Below are 17201 nucleotides of genomic sequence, written 5' to 3'. Positions count from 1 at the left end.
AAAAAGGCGGAAACATTTGAGCTATTATCGAAAAGTTAATATCATCATACATAAAAAGATTAGACACCTTTGTTGGACAGGATCTAGAGGTAGAGGATGGCCAAAACTCAGATGGAAGGACTGTGTGACACAGAATATCAGAACACTGCTGGGAGTAAGAAACTGGAGAGAGTGGCCCAGGACAGGAATACCTGGCAAAAACTTAGTAAGTGGCCAAGAAAAGATAAGTTGAAGAGAATTTCAGATCTTAGCAAATAGATGTTATCAAAGTGTTGGTATTGTTATCAAAACAAGGTATAAAATATCTTTTTGTAAAACTGATCTCGTGTTATAAACTAAACAATACTGAACAAAATTAAGAAAAAATTAGTAAACTGAATAAAAAAGATTTAAAATGAGATAAGAATGAGATTAAAACAGAAATGATAAAATAGACCAGCAGGCATACTGTAAAACCAGCATTTTTTCTGTGATGAAACAAGTAATAAATTACTGTCATAAATCTATCTAAATGTACTGTGCGGAAGTCTTTTTCGATGTAGAACAGGTTTTTGATCTAGTCTGGCACCTGAGACTGTTTTACAAACTCCATAGATTCCTACCTTCTACATACTTTTTCATCATCTGTTCCTTTCTCATCAATAGATTATTCCAAGTAAACCACAATGGTTCCTATTCATCCCTCTATTTTCAGTCTGCTGGTGTTCCTCAAGGTAGTATCCTTGGTTCTATCCTCTACACTGTCAATACAGCTGACGTCCCAACGAATCTTAACACTATTCTCACCACATATGTTGATACCACATGTGTGCTCACTGTTAATAATAACCCTTTGATTGCATCCCAAACTCTCCAATCTAATATCACAGCTCTCGAAGAATGGTGTCATAATTGGAGGATTAAAATAAATCCCAACAAATCACCTTTACCCTTCATCGTAAACCGACTGCCCTACAGTCTCCTTTAATATTGTTGATCTTACCACTGTCGAACAGATCCGCTACCTTGGACTACATCTGGACAAATGACTAACCTGTAATCCTCACATAAGCCTGAAAAGACAGGAAACTGCATGTCGATTTCGATTATTACAGCACTTACTGGACAAACAGTCTAAACTTCCAATTCATTACAAAAGACTGATCTACATGACTGTAATAAGGCCAATCTGGACATACGGAGTGAAGCTTTGGGGCTCTACTAAACCTTCCAATTCCTCTCGCATCCGATCATTGCAATCCAAAATCCTTTGTAAAATCCTCAATGCTCCTTACTTTGTCACAAATAAAATCATACATAAAGACCTTAATGTTCCATATGTAACCCGATCTAGCCCGAACCAGATATCATTTCTTCCATTACAAACTCCCTAACCAGCCAAACTCAAAGTTTCTAACCTTGCCTCCTCTTCCATTCCTGACAATCCTTCATGGCCGCCTGAAAAGGAAGATGGCCACGAGACCTGCTAATGTAAAACGTCAGAGTGCTACCAATGGGTAGTTTCTCTACACGTCTGTAACACTCCAATTTAACTGCGATAAAATTTACTAAATGTATTATAATATATAGTTGTAAATAGCAATAAATAAATAAAGACAAAAAAATCTATCTTAAAAAAATAACCAAACAATTCTGTACTGTAAATTTTTTCAAATTACACATTATAATTCTCTTTTTGAGTATGATTTCAGTTTCAGTTTCATTGACTACTGGCATTTTATCAGTTTAGAATGGCATCATGTAATATTATATCGGATTATACCGAGTAACCCATCTAAAAGATGGGTCCCAAGAAATCTTTTTATAACTAATCATATATACAAATTTTCAGAAAATTAAGATAATTTTCGAAATGTTTCCATTCCATGAATACTTAGTCTTAAAAGTAAATTATGTAACACTTAGTTCAATTTTATATATTTTACATATGTACATATCTACATACAAATTTAATTAAAAAATATAACATCAATAGGTTGAATGCCAGGCTCAACTTTAATAAATATGAACCTAGACTGAAGTAAGACAGAATCAAATAAAATGGAAAAGAATGATGTTAGTTACCCTGAAATGTTGAGCATTTATGTATTTTTAGTCTATAGTAAAATTAAAGTGAAATTCATAAAGCTGTTTTCCCAATACCACTGGAGCCACTAGACGGTGAGCCACTTCCAGATTTATGCCTTTCAGAGGAATCATTCAATTGAGGTGATTGGCTTCCATCAAGCAAGTAGTCTAGATCATGTGATATTCTGTTGAGTACCTCAGAAGGGCTCACTTCAGATAAGTCGTCGTCTAATACTTGATCGCAAGGAGGATCAACTTTAGTCACTAATGATTCTCTTTGATCACTAACACACTTAACCTGCGGTACTACATCTAAGACAGCTATCCCTGAAGTAGTTGGATTGACAGAGATTCCCTTGAAAAACTTCTTTGGGCTGGTTGGATAAATCTCCAGTTCCACATCATTTATCTTCTCTTCATCTAAACATTAAAAAAGATTTGGTAAGTGACAATAAATATATTATGAGTATAAAAAGAACAATAATACTAATTAACATTTATATATTTATTTCATTTGCTACCAACTCTCACTTGGATGGTCTATGTTTAATTAGGTTATAACAATAAGTGGTTATTTGAACACTTTTTTTATCATCCCTATTTAATGAATTAATGTTTCTTCATACTATATTTATTCTTACTACTATAAATTTATCATCACACATTTTAATGAGGTTGAATTACATAGAATTTGTTTTATAGAGATAAATGAGTATAAGAACCTCAATATAACAAATTTTTAACCAACCAAACCTTGATACAACCAACTTCAAAATAACGAATCACTCAATGTTACACAATTTTTCAAAACCTCATGAGATTCATCACACTGAGGCTCCAGTGCATTTAATATGAAATCTAAATCTTATATCAATGTTAGATTAATTTTAACACTTCTTGTTCTTTCTAACAAAAAATAAAACTTATTAATAATGAATTAACAATATTATTAACAATGATAAGTTAAGTTTAACAGTTTAGTTTACTTACAATGAGGTGAATCATTAGTAAACAAGTCTATTTTTGACTTAGTAAGCCTTTTTTCAGGTATTTCAAGTAATGCGATATCTGGTTCTGTTTTAACAATTGGAGGAGCGCTTTCACTCTCCACTTCGGGCTCTTGTTTAGTGAAAACTAAAAAATACATATTTACTTGTGATTATTCGAATATTTTTAGTTTTTATTTGTCCTTCATTCCTCATGAAAAGATGATACTGAATTAAAGGCAATAATGATTTTTAAAAATATACTACATACCTTCATGAAAAGTAATTAAATGCATTTATAACTTTTCAATGTCTTAAAAAAAAGTTTGATTTACATATAGATAACTTTTACTAACTTATAGATATTGACTTTACAAGAAATCGAGGTACATATTATACAGAAAAGAAAATGAGTAAATCAGTAATTTCCTATTTTTTTTTCAAAGCTAGATGTAACTAAGAATGAAGACTTACAATTAAAAAGATTGTAATCAGATTCTGATATGATTTCTTTGTCCTTTGAACTAAACTTTAGTTGTTTTATAAATTTTGTGCTGTGTGAAGACTCATTACTGATAATATAACAGAAAAATGTCTGGAATCCCTGAGAAAAAGAAAGTGAAATAAATATATACATAGTAAACATCTTTAGTTAGCTCATATTAAAAAAAATTACAAGCATAAGTTTTACAAAAGATCTGTAGTTATCTTAAATAATCCTGTAAATAAAACAAAAATCAAAGAGTAAATTTCAAATTTACATTTATGTATCACTGTTGAGCAGAAATGAATTGTAATTTTAGACGACAATTACAATTATAGTGATTCATTAAGTAATGGTAACGATTAATTACAATTAATTGTACCAATATAAGGCTATTTTTTTCAACCTATAGATGGGTTAAGTAAACACTTTATTGATGGTTTAGTGCAAGTTTCCCGTGTTGAATTCATTTATAAGTTATATCAATTGAATACAGGAAAGTGAAATGAGGAGTATAAAATATCACAATTTACACAATAATGCCACTTACCATTAGGGCAGATAGAGAGCTAAAAACATAGATATTGACTGCATTTGGAGAGTTAGAGTATAACACACTTGAAATAGCCACTGATACTATGGTAATGAATAGAACTAAGGCTCTTTTCATAAGTCCTAACCTGAAAATATAACACAATTTTAAAACATTTTTGACAATAGGTCAACTAATCCTTATTCATTTTAATATAACATTTCTTGACTAGTTTTTATGTCTGTCATATGATAATAAGACTCATTAAGACTTTTAAGAGATTCTCATAAGAGCCATATTATAAAATGAATAAATTCTTCAATACTAGAGGTATGATGGGGTACTAAGAAACATGGAAAAGAGGTTTAGAAAAATGAAAGAAATAAAAACAAAATAAATGGATCATGAAAGTAAAATATGATTCTACACGTTACGGTCAGACCCTCAACATCCTCAAAGTGAAGGTATTCCTCAGTTATGTTCTATTACACCAGTTTCTTCTGAGGTTTCTTTCTCTATTTGATTTTTTATTAAAATTTTCTTTTACATATTTAATTTTACAATGAGGTTTTGTTTTCCTTATTCAATTCTTTCCTTAAATCTCGTTCTCTCATCATCTCTAAATGCTTGTGTAGTTTCTTGATCGATCATTTTTCATTGCCCTTTAACTGATAGGTAAGTTCTCTGATATATAGTGTTGAGTACATGTTCTCTTAGTAAACAGCTCCAAGCAGGAAAGTTCTGGTTATGGTGAGGGAAGAACAGGAAGACGTTCATTTGCCCTGAAATAGTGAGTTACTTGAGATAGTGATGGAATACACCTACTTAGAGACTCAAATTAGTAGCTCTGACAAAATAGATGCAGAAATCTCGAATAGAATACCCAAAGTAAAATAGGTATATTACCTGATTACTAATAGTATTATAAGGATAATAAGTAAAGGATAGTATAGCAAAGTAATAATTATTAGGACACTAATAGTAGCAAACATGAGATACCATGAAGTAGTTAAGAAAATTAAGATATATGTGGATAAATCTGTCTATGTGCCTACATTCAATTATGGCAGAGAAAGATATTGGAGGCTCGACCCAGTGTAGACATAGGTAAAAGGTCAATGAACAGTATCCTACCCATAGGTAGAAGATCAAAGTGTAGTTGAAGAGTAACATATCAGGAATATGTACAAAGAATTGGATGTAAATGAGGCCAATCCCTCAACCAAATAAAGCATTTAAGGGGAGATCAACAGGAGTAGCTCTACTGGATAGAGACTCCTTTACACATAGTAATAGCATAGAAAGAAGATAAAATTAAAAGATTTCATGTTTAATGAAATGAAATATAGCAATATAACACATTCAATAAGTTTACGGTGGAACTAATAGAATACATAAGGATGATGGATTTAAATAGTATAAGAATAAGCAGTGGCCGTAAAAAGATGTAGTGGCCTCAATTCACCAGGCTGTTGATGCATCAATAAAATTAGATCATCTATACGAATTTGGAAATTGACTTATAAAAGTTCAAAAATGATTTTAATTACTTCAAAACACCATTTAAGTCGAGGACACTCATTTAGCAGAAATAAGTTATGATAGGATTGAACTCATCAGAATTGAAAGAATTCCTCTGTGATGTACAATGGAATCCTACAAAAAGACTGCAGAGCATGTGAAAGAAAAGTAAAAAACTTTATGATTGCTTTATGCATTTATTATCAATAATGTGCAAGATATGTTTGACAAAGTTAGATGCAGTAAAAAAAAATATTTTTAAGTGGGCTGCACTAAATATGGTAACAATAGTTGAATACCATAAATTATTATTTAAATATAATTATAACATTACCTAAGGTTGATCACCTGCTTCACCTTTGAGCTGTTGATGGCTCTGAGATATCTGAGCCTTCTGCATAGGCTGACAAACAGTACCAAGAATAGACATATTATCAAAAAGGCTGAGACTGCAGCTGTGTAGAAGGATGTCGATCCAATAGGAAGCCACCAGCAGTTCATGGGTCTAGTAGGCGAAAACGAGTCAGCCAGCCAACTGATTAAGCAAGGTAGTACTGTAGCACCTGCATAACAATATTATAATAATTAAAAAAATAGTTATTTAATTATTGTTGCTGTATGAGCTTACACACTTTAAAAAACTGGACACTCGTGTAGGCAAAATTAGTGAAATGCTTTAGAATTCAATTAATAGTGATGTGGAATATAATTAGAAATTATATCAGAATCTTTGTTATCTGGTGACTAACAAGTTCTATTAATTACTGTACCATAATTAAGAAAGTTGGCTATAAAATGAAAAAGCCACAGACACATAGATACCAGAGGACAAAAGGCATAGATAAGATGAAGGCTGTTAAATTAACTACTATACAACAGTACAAAAATAAATACTCTTGAGTATCCAATTTTATTTTATTTTTTGAGAAAAATTATAATATTTAGCTTTACTATAATTCCAGTATAAGGAATAACACTAGATAGTAACCTAATTAATACTTAATTTTTAAAACTATTCAAAGGACAATTCATTGAAAACTTTCAAATATTTTATTACATATACATCAAGGACAATACATAATAGCATTTATTAAGGTGAAAAATTATAAAAATCAAATAAATTTAAAGAAACGTTTCAGATCATTTTACAAAACAGTTTATTAACATTCACCCACTGCTAGCGAAAAAAATAAGCTAAACGAGAAAATGCAGTTAATTTTACGAAACAATCTTAGAAGAGTTTCATTAAAATACCGGTACTGATAAATTATCAATAGGAATAACAAAAATATTTTCTGAAACCAGGAAATCTTATAAGAATAAAACAATACATCAGGGAACAAAATAAATAATCACAATCATTAAAAATCTTAGTATTATTTCTTCTACCAATAAGTTGAAAAATAATTAATATAGTTTCTCTTCAATCATTAAAAACATATTTTAAACTTTTACCCATTATTTCTTCTTTAGCAACCAATGAACCTCAATAACTTTTTTTTATTTTGGAAAACAATCTCATTCTTAAAACGGGTACTGTTTAATGATTTTTAAGAAGTTAGATAAATGGTGATTTAATTATAAATTATGTTTTTAGTATATGGTTTCTTTCCAACCTAATTTTATGAGGTATGTTTTCCAAATATAGTTAATGAATAAAGATGGCAATTATTCACACATACTCTAAACAAAATAACCTGTTGTTAGGCCAAAGACCATTTGTTTGGTGCTCTTGAAGTGAGGTATAAATGCTACTTCAGTAAATATGATGAGCAGCATTCCGAGGTGAGAAGATATTGAAATGAAGAACAAAAATTCAAGTAATATTACCAGCCATTGATTCATCACCTATAACAGTCAAAATGCTTTGCTAATTTAGAATTGAAGAATATAAAATAGTCTTTAAAATTTCAAAAGTCTTTGTTAAACACTTTATGTCGAAATGATCAGATATAAATACATAGTTCCTAGGCTTTTAAATAGTTATATTTAACTGTTCATCATAAATAAGTGTTCACGAATATGAGAGTACATGCTTGAAATTACGAAATAAAACATCAAGTTTATATGATATATTAAATTATAGAATAGTTTTAAGAAATAAAACTTAAGAATCCTGAAATTTGTTTAAGGCATTATTATTAGTAGTCATTGATGTATGTAGGAGATAATGGAAAAAAAAGCAATGGTTTTAGAGAAGAAAGATCAGAAACTTAGTAATGAACAAAAATGTATGAGGTTTGTTCGAATAATCAGCTTGTTGGGAGAAGCTGAATGATACTAATAGTTTATTACAAGCTTTATTAGGAAGTATGAGAAAACTTTTGAGGATTTGATGTTGGAAGTAAAAGGGGAAAAAACAATAAATAAATAAATTGGTGACATACACTTTGAGAACCAACATGGAATCTATTTTCAGAGTTACTTGAAAAAATTGTTAAAGTGAGATGTAAAAATTCATTTTTTATTGTATACACATTGCTCTATGACAAACTGTGAATATATGGAATGTACCAGCTTGCAACGGTTTTACAACAGCAGTTGTAGGTTGCCTTCAAGCTTATGTGTTTGTTTGGTTAGTTCTCACTACAGTAAGAGCGTTTTATGTTACTTAACCGTAACTAATAAAACAGTAAGAAAGTTTTATGTTACTTAACCGTAACTAATAAAACAGTAAGAAAGTTTTATGTTACTTAACCGTAACTAATAAAACAGTAAGAACTTTTTATGTTACTTAACCGTAACTAATAAAACATTTTATGTTACTTAACCGTAACTAATAAAACAGTAAGAACAGTAAAAACATTTTATTTGTGTCCACCACCCTCGCATTCAACAAAAGTAACATACAGAAACTATTGAAAAGAAATAAAACCAGTAAAACACCTTTTGTGGAATGGAAGGTGAATAATTGATTTTGTATGGAATAAACTTTAAGAATTAGGTAAGAATAGTGATGGTGGTATAAAAACTGGAAGAGTTTTATATTTGATATATGCATACAAAGAATTTATTTAATATTATCTAAAAGAGCAACAATATTCAGGCTAGAAGAAGCATAATAATTCAATTCAATAAATCATCTCATTAATTTAAAAGGATCTCAATAATTTAAGAATTGATTTAATGATCATTAATAATATAGTTAATGGAACTGATTGTAAAATATAATTCAAAGCTGAATTAGATAAAGTAATAATTTATTAATAAGAATTGGATACATAAATAAAAAAATTGGATAGATTAATAAATCACATACCAAGAGAGGGCCCATGCATGACAGATAGACAAAGATGGCCATTAGCATACATATAGATAAACAGAATTGCTCTTTGAGGAGATGCAATAAGTTTTTTCGAATGCCAATCAATAGTAGGGTGAGACCAGACAGAATGAGGCAGCTACCACACCCTAAAGCCACTACTGATGAAGGCAAGTATCTACTGGAACTTGGCGGCTCCTAAGGAAACAATAAATGGCTTTGGAATCATAAATGAATTCATTTACAATAAAATTGTTTAATATGAGTATAAATAAGGATGGTGCATAGTCGTTATGTTTAATTACTATTACAACACAAAGATAATGAGAAATAATACAAATAATTTTGTAATATTAACTAATAGAAAATAATAACTTACATCAGAAGAGTGTTTGGTAACAAGTGTAGTATATAGACCAGGCCTGTGGCAGAGACAGCGACTAGAGTTGCCAGCACGAAGGACCATACGACACGAAGTGAAGTCCCAGTCCATGCCAACAAGATCAGTCCTAGCGCAAGTCAGGTTCCAACTAGTCCTCAGGTGGCTGGTCACAGGGAGGGTCAGCTCGAGTCGGATCTGAATGTCTCCATGTGTCGAAATGCTGACAACATTGGACTGCATTTCATATAGCAGTTCTGTACCATCCCTAAAAAAAAAATTAATAATCTTAAAATGTTTTATAATCTATTTAAGAAGACCATATCTCTTCCAGAGATAGCATAAATATTTAAGCAAATTTTCCATGAGTATATCTGTTCAGAAGGGATTTCAGCTAGGACAAAAGGACACCAAACAGTCAACAGAAGATGCAGATATTTAATTGTAAAGTAATGAATTCAATATATCAACCACTTCTGAGCTAAAACAACAACAACTTTTTTACAAACATTGTTGTATATATCATTAAAATAAAATTTGAGACCTATGTTTTTGTTTTTTTTCTGAAATATAAGTAATTGAATTTTTTTTCCTGAAAATTCTTATCCCTAAAGAATTTACAGACTGTATGTATACATTTAAAATTAACTAAATATGATATTACATTCAGAAATTCTAATACAAACAAAGGGTGATACTGGTATTTGGTAGGGGAACAAATACCGCAAGTGGGCCTACTGGTCTTTTTTGCCAATGTTTGTAGATGAATAAGAGTTACAAGGGTGAAATCCATTTCAACTTGAATTATATATTTGAATTTAAACATTGGTTAAAGTCATGGTGAAGGCCACCTCTTACCTTTATGATGCTAAGCAGGGACAAGATTATGAATGCGGATACTACAAATGCATATATTGGTATTGGTATTGGTATTTGGTGGGGGGAACAAGTCTGGCAAGAGGGCCTAGTGGTCCTTTTTGCCAAACCCTGATGGCTACTTAGGTTGCTGCCGCGTACTAACGAAGGTGGGAGTGTCAAGATTTATTCTTCGGCACTGCCAAAAAAATTAATGTTTAACTGCCCCAGGAGGGAATCGAACCCACAACAACATTCCGAACCTAGCACACTGGGACTTGCACCCGAACCCACACAGCCGTCACGTCTCTAACAGAGGGTGACTGATTAGTTCTAAATATGGCTTCAGTTTTCTTACCTAAGTATCTGTGAAGAAATCTGAGGTAAAAACTTTGATATGTTCTGGTAATTGACTATAGTTATTGTATTCATCTGACTTCCTGCCTTGGTAACAACATCAATGGCAATGTTTGCAGAGTACCAACGTGGATAACTGAAAGGCAAAAAAAAAAAAAATAATAATCATATAATTGCATTTAAAATAACATTATGATCAGAAAAATAAAAGAAATTACTTTAATGTTACATATTGTAAAATTCAAAAATTATTATTAGTAAATAAAAGGAAAATTTAAAGTTTTTAGTTAATTATCATATCTAAAGTGTAGTTATGAAGCTGACAAGGTTAAAAAAAAATTAAATATTAAATAAATGTGAGAATTTTTGTTTTTAATTATATATAATATTATAGATTCTTAATCTCATGGCATGTTTTTATAGTCAACTAAATTATTAACTACCTTTAGAAATATACTTAAAATTCTATGTTATACAACACTAACCAATTTATGCTCTTCTATGATGACTGATGGTTTTTTATGACTTCTATTTCACAAACTAACACTGTCTATAAACAAAGCATTTGGTTCTCTAACCATTTTCAACACACAAACAAAACTCTCCGCAATCCAAACAACGAAGTATCTTATTCTTCTCGGATGACTCTTTTGATGTCTTCTTTTTCAAGATGTCTACAACTGAGAGTAGACAAAGGTTGATTTGGACCTCCTGCATCCAGGAGCTGTCATCCCCTCAGTGCCTAAAATACCAATGAGTCTCCAAACCAAACTTCCTGTCTAGATGTTCCATGTAAACATCGATTGTAGCACAACAGTTTTGGGTTTTCCATATGATTTTTTTTTATGAATATTTTTCTTTAATACTACTTATTCTTTACTTCTATTTTTTCTTAAATTTACTGTAACTACAATAATGATGGGAAGTTTAAAATATTTGAATCTGCTCAACATGACAGCGATTCTACCGACTTCGAAATGGTACCGCCGGCTTTTCTAATAATCTTTTCCAATCCATTTTGACTGAACAAAATTGGTTAGCTTGCTTTTTTGATTCAAAACAACAAATAAACAATACTGAAACAATACATAAAAATATAAACATATTAAAAACCATTTATATATAAAAAATAACTATTTACTCATAAAGGAGGATATTACAATATGTTATAAAAACAGTAACTCTGTAGGAAAATAGTTTATCGAATTAAATGTATATAATAGAACCATAGTTCAAGCTATCCTTCAAAAATGTAAATTAGGACTGCAAAGTCCTAAAATATGAAAATAAGATGACCACTAAAGTCTAATTATTTCTAACTATCCATTATATTCCTATTAATTGGAGAAAACTATGATGGTTGAGTGTGACCATTCACAAATCACCTTGGACAACTGTTATTAAAAAAAGTGCTTTCTTACAAAGCACTGCTTACATAAGCCTCTGCCCCTTCATGTATTGTAGTGGTACAAAATCACACCATGTTATTTTTGAAATATGTTTTTGATGGTGATATCTTCTTATTTGGAGACACTAATATAGATATAGCAGTAGATAGCCAGAATACCTAGTTCTCATGACAGGGAAATTTGAATGTTGAGTGAACATTACTTGTAACACACCTTGATGCATAAGAGCTTGGTGGTACTAAGATATACCAATAGGGTTATAATTATATCCAAAACTTATAATGTAAAACTTATTTTACTCAAATTTATGAAAGGATCATTTCTCATCATTTATAATAAAAAACTTACTTAGGAAGCATGGGAAGGTAGTAACGATACTGCATGTCACTGGGTAACTTAACAGCATCAATAACTAATTCATTATAGAACAGATGCCCAGAAGTAGAATTCATGTGCTCTCCCCACATCAGAGACCACTGGTCAACAAGAGCTTGCAGCTCTCCCACTTTCTAACAGCACAAATATATGTATAATTATATTTAATAGTGAGGATAATTTAACTATGTCATTATATTGAAATAATATTATATAAAAATTGATTATCAAAAGATAAATATGGATTAGTTCAATATAGTTTACCTTAGTATGTATAAAAGAATTTGACTGCGATAGTAATAGATCTACATTCGCATAGAACACCTTGGTAACATTAGTTATTTCTTCGGAAGTGAAAGTGAGGTTGACAAATGCTATCACTTGTTGTAGGAAACTAAGGACTGGCTCTCCTTCCCCGCGATAGCAAGGCACTTGGCCACTGAACCACCAAAATAGTTGTGACAACACGGACCACAAAGATACTTTCATGTAACCTCGGCTAATAGCCTGAAACTAAAATTACTGGTCAGAACAATTTATTTTTATAAGAATCAAATTCTGAATTTGAAGTTGGAACCACCTGTTTAAAATCTTTGTTGTTAGATAATAGATATATTTTTAAAGGTAAGTAAAATATAGTGATATAAATTTACTAATGAATAGTTGACTAATTTAGTAATATTGATGTTTAGTTGATTATTTTTCTACATACATCAGCCAAAATCTGGTTCAAAGAGTTTGCGACACAATTAGAAAAATCTGGTTCCTCCCAGTTTGCTTCTCCTGGCCTCAAGGTCATACAATATCTTGTAGCTTGGCCCACATATCTGCAAAAAAATCATCCATGGAAATTAAGTATATTTTCAATATTATTCATTAATAACTGGATATAGAACTACTTTAGAGTTATTATCAAATAACGGGTAATTTTCTGGTACGAATTTCCAATAAAAACCATTCTCACAAAAATATAATAATAAACAATTCAGAGCCTTTTTAGGTTAGCTGTTAGGTAAAATGGTGGGGGAAAAATGCCACAATAATGGAGGCATAAATTTTAAGTTTCAAACCCGTTATTGTCAGACTCTATAAAGATAATTGTATAGGATATCACATCACATGCCATAAATAATCAAGAGAAAAATCAGCGTTATTTGGAAAATTCTCTATATCCATCAGCTCTTCATTTAAAAAATGGTTAAAAAATTGGATCCTCATGTATAAATATGTAATCACAAAAAGTTCAAGTTATTGGTATGGATACCTTCAGTTTTTCCAAATTTTCGGATTTGTAAAGATTAATAGTAATAATAAACATTATTATATTATAATGTCTTTACTTTAAACATAAAAATAAATCAGTAAAAATGTAGTTCACTAAATCTCATAATCAAAAAAGTAAATACGTATATTTTCTGTATGGTTTATTATGATAGATGCAACAGGTAGTTGAAAGAGAAAAAGTATTAACCTGAGCTATAATAATTTTCTTTCTTTTCATGAGCTGAAAGGTGTTGTAGAAAATTGGTATTATTATTTAGTTTGTAAATAAAACAGTAGATGGTGACACTATGACGCTGCAGGGACCAAAGAAACAGGCATGTTTCTAATTAATTCTAATTTAAAAAAAAATAAATAAATAAAGTTATAGTATCTAAATGGCATGTAGAGAGCTAAACAGGAAGAGGTGACCAAGACTAGGTTTAGAACTTTAGGGCTGCCACAGGCTTTGGTATCCCACAATTCATTCAAATTCATATATTTCCTATTTTTTTTTTTTTAGGTTTAATTTGTCCATAACATAGATACTGTTTTTTAGAATACATTTTGAAATATCCCACAGCGAGTTCTAACTTGATAACAAATAAATTTAAATGATTTTTTGTAAGCTATTAATCAATACTTAAATACAGTAAGACTTTTCCCCCGAATTCTATGAATATTGTTAGTTGTTTGAGAATCACCTTTTAATAACTGAAGCATGTTATATATTAATCAATTAATAAATCATTTGAAATTTATTAAACAGTTTTTATTAAAAATAAATCGCTGCCAAGTAAATGGTCAGTACAGCTTCCTTACCATTTCTACGGAATAAGAGTATAGCATAATAGACTATATACTATATATCCTATAGTATATAGTAGTGTTAAAGTGAGATGTAAAAATTTATTTTTTATTGTATACATGTTGTACTCTGAGGCAAACTGTGAATATATCGATTGAATCGTTTGTAACGGTCAGTCTGTTAGTAGTTGCCACCAAGGATTGGTTGTTTTTGGTTCTTACTACAGTAAGAATGTTTTATCTTATTTAACCGTAACTAATAAAACATTAAGAACAGTAAAAACATTTTGTTTGTGACCACCACCCCCGCGTTCAACTAGTAGGAATAAAATTATTTATATTTCAAGGTTTAAGAATAAATTTATTATTTTTATTTAAATTTATTTATTTATTTAAATTTGATTAGTGATTTAAGAACAAAATCTGAAAGAAGCTTGAAACATCCATGGTATGTAAATACATTGGTGCATGGTGAAGAGAAAGTAGTGGATGAAATTTGATAAAATTAAAAGTAATCCATTTTCACACAAATCCCTCCAAGTTTAGGCCAAATGAGATGAGCTGTTTTTAAAATATTGGTACAACAAGGAAAATAAGTTTGCATAGGTGTAAGCAAAGGTAGAGAGATAGAGCCAAATAAATACTAACTCATCCAAAATATGAAAATTTCATAAAAATCGGATAAACAGTTCTATCAATTATTCTTAAAAAAAATTTGACTACAGGCAGAGAGACTTTCAACCCTGTCACTACATAAGCCATATTCCGTTATCTATGAGACACCCAATGCTCTGTCTTATATTATATTATTGAAATATAATAATTAAAGCTAATACACTAACCCTAATTGCCCATCCAGGGATTTCACTTGGTCTTATCAAAAATATATGCATTAATCACCAGAAAAGTCTCACTATTTCAACACTCCTTGTTCCACACTAATAAAAATGCAACATACACACGGGATACCTGAAGTATGGCACGGACAGGTCCTGAAGTATACACATAGTGCATATCTATAGCAGTGAATGTACATAATGAATATCTAAAGTTATTATTTAGATTGATAAAATTAAATACATATAAGAATAATAGGTGCAAATCCCCCACCATGGTATTAGAATAGGGTAATACCAAGTAGATAATCCCCCCATCCCTGGTATGTCAGAATTGACAAGGAAGGGGATCAAAAAAAAAAAATAAATAAATAAAAAAATACCTTGGGGGACAATCTTCAATTGCTATTGCTCCTGGTGCTGTCGGTTTCCATATGATTCCCCTTTGCTCACTTTCAGGACAATATCCTGGGGTCAGCAAATTGATACGGATACTGTGCTCTCTTGTTGCAGACCTAGTCTGAGAGTGGCATGTGTATGTCAGACTTTTCTAAAATACAAAAGTCAACTAATTTTTAAAGTGGAAGAAGTTAGTCTTGAAATAGAAAATAACTTTAAGTTTTATTCATCTAATCTCAATCCATGAAATGCTTCATCATGAATTTACCTGAATATTAGTTATTCGTAGAATCGAGCCCCAAGGTTTCAAATCTTCCCAAACCTCAATGCCAGGAGTCAGAGCAAACAGGCTTTTATCCCTTGTCCAGGTATAGGAGACCCTCTGGTTTGGAGAGACACAAGTCAAAGCAATGTTGTCACCCTAGAAAAAAAAAATTCTAAATTCAAGTATGCATATATTTTGAAAAGCTACTATTTATTTTTAAGGTCAAGGAAAAAATTAATAGAAATCCTAAAGTTCAATAGGATCAAACTCCAAAGAACCATTTATTTTTACAAATGGTGGAAAAATGAACAGAAATCCTAATTTTCAATAGGATTAAACCTTTTCTTGATTTTTCACCATCAAAACAAATAAATCCTTTTATCTTCCTCCCTAAGTTCTATTAGTCAATTTTTAAATCTATTTAATCCTCCACAAAGCTTCTATTAATAAAACTTTCATGGATTTATATTAATATAAGAAAGTGAATCTAATATAAATAGTAGCAGGCTCAGCTAGAATTTGAGTTGATAATCACAGTCAATTATAGCTGCTTACCTGGCTGGAGAAAAATGAGAAAAAGTTGAAAATAAAAGTTATAATAGGCTCCTAAGGATAAGTGTAACTGGCGACAATATTTGTTCTATTTGGGAGTATTGTGATCAATGGCTTACTTCAGAAAAAGTCTTGACAGCATTGAGAATCATCTATGATAGTACTCACAATCCATTATAATTGCTTACCCTGGTTTCAGAAAAATAAGTTCTGAGGTTGTTAACTGAGATCAAAAACACCTCATTTTACAGATTGGTGAGAGACCTTTGAATTAATTTTGATAAGAATGGAGAATTTTTTGAGTTGCATCAACACATATGACGAAACCTGGATCCACCATTACACTCTTGAGTTGAAAATGGTGAGGAAGGAGTCTGATAAGAAGGCTATTTCTCTTAGCTGAAAAATCTTTTGCAATAATTATTTTTGGTAGGAGTATTACATCATGATTTTCTTTAAGATTGAATGCAAATTACTATAGCCAGTTCTTACAGTTGACATAAAAGAACCTACTGAAACCAAATATATATTATGTCCATTAGAGATATCATCATTCTCTATGAAAAAACCAGGTGTCATACTTTGATCTTGACTGGGAATAAATTGGAAGAAATAGGATGAGAACCATTCAAACATTCCCGTTTCTAGTATTGTTCACCTGGGACTTCTCAAAGAATCAGTTAGAAGAATGATTTGAATTCAATTAATAAGATGAAAAGTAAGTGTTCACAGTTGGGCTGACAGTGTGCCCTCACACTTTTTATTTTAAAAGTAATGAAACAAAATAATTTAATGATGAAATAAATGAAATGAAATGAAAAAATAACTTTATTCTGGGACATATGTCCCCTAAGA

The 17201-nt window shown here is 30.7% G+C and overlaps 1 protein-coding gene across 1 annotated transcript in view; it reads right to left on the bottom strand.

Moving 5' to 3' along the window:
• Window positions 1-1574: 1574 nt before the first annotated feature.
• The window catches only part of LOC136796077 (cadherin EGF LAG seven-pass G-type receptor 3-like), a 17916-nt gene continuing 2289 nt past the window's right edge, over window positions 1575-17201 (bottom strand). Inside the window, exons 4-17 of the mRNA XM_067048683.1 lie at window positions 15798-15950; window positions 15514-15680; window positions 12940-13054; window positions 12492-12740; window positions 12201-12361; window positions 10445-10579; window positions 9232-9499; window positions 8850-9050; window positions 7288-7438; window positions 5925-6153; window positions 4088-4217; window positions 3528-3657; window positions 3058-3201; window positions 1575-2487 (exon numbers count right to left, since the gene is read on the bottom strand). Coding sequence (XP_066904784.1) covers window positions 2120-2487; window positions 3058-3201; window positions 3528-3657; window positions 4088-4217; window positions 5925-6153; window positions 7288-7438; window positions 8850-9050; window positions 9232-9499; window positions 10445-10579; window positions 12201-12361; window positions 12492-12740; window positions 12940-13054; window positions 15514-15680; window positions 15798-15950 — 2601 coding nt within the window. The 3' untranslated portion in view covers window positions 1575-2119. The remainder of the gene's footprint in view (window positions 2488-3057; window positions 3202-3527; window positions 3658-4087; window positions 4218-5924; window positions 6154-7287; window positions 7439-8849; window positions 9051-9231; window positions 9500-10444; window positions 10580-12200; window positions 12362-12491; window positions 12741-12939; window positions 13055-15513; window positions 15681-15797; window positions 15951-17201) is intronic.

Source organism: Halyomorpha halys, unplaced genomic scaffold (genome assembly GCF_000696795.3).
Source record: "Halyomorpha halys isolate HHAL.00 unplaced genomic scaffold, Hhal_1.1 Scaffold499.1, whole genome shotgun sequence".
NCBI lineage: Eukaryota > Metazoa > Arthropoda > Insecta > Hemiptera > Pentatomidae > Halyomorpha > Halyomorpha halys.
The sequence above is the reverse complement of the archived record's forward strand: the minus strand, read 5'-3'. Positions and strand labels throughout refer to the sequence as shown.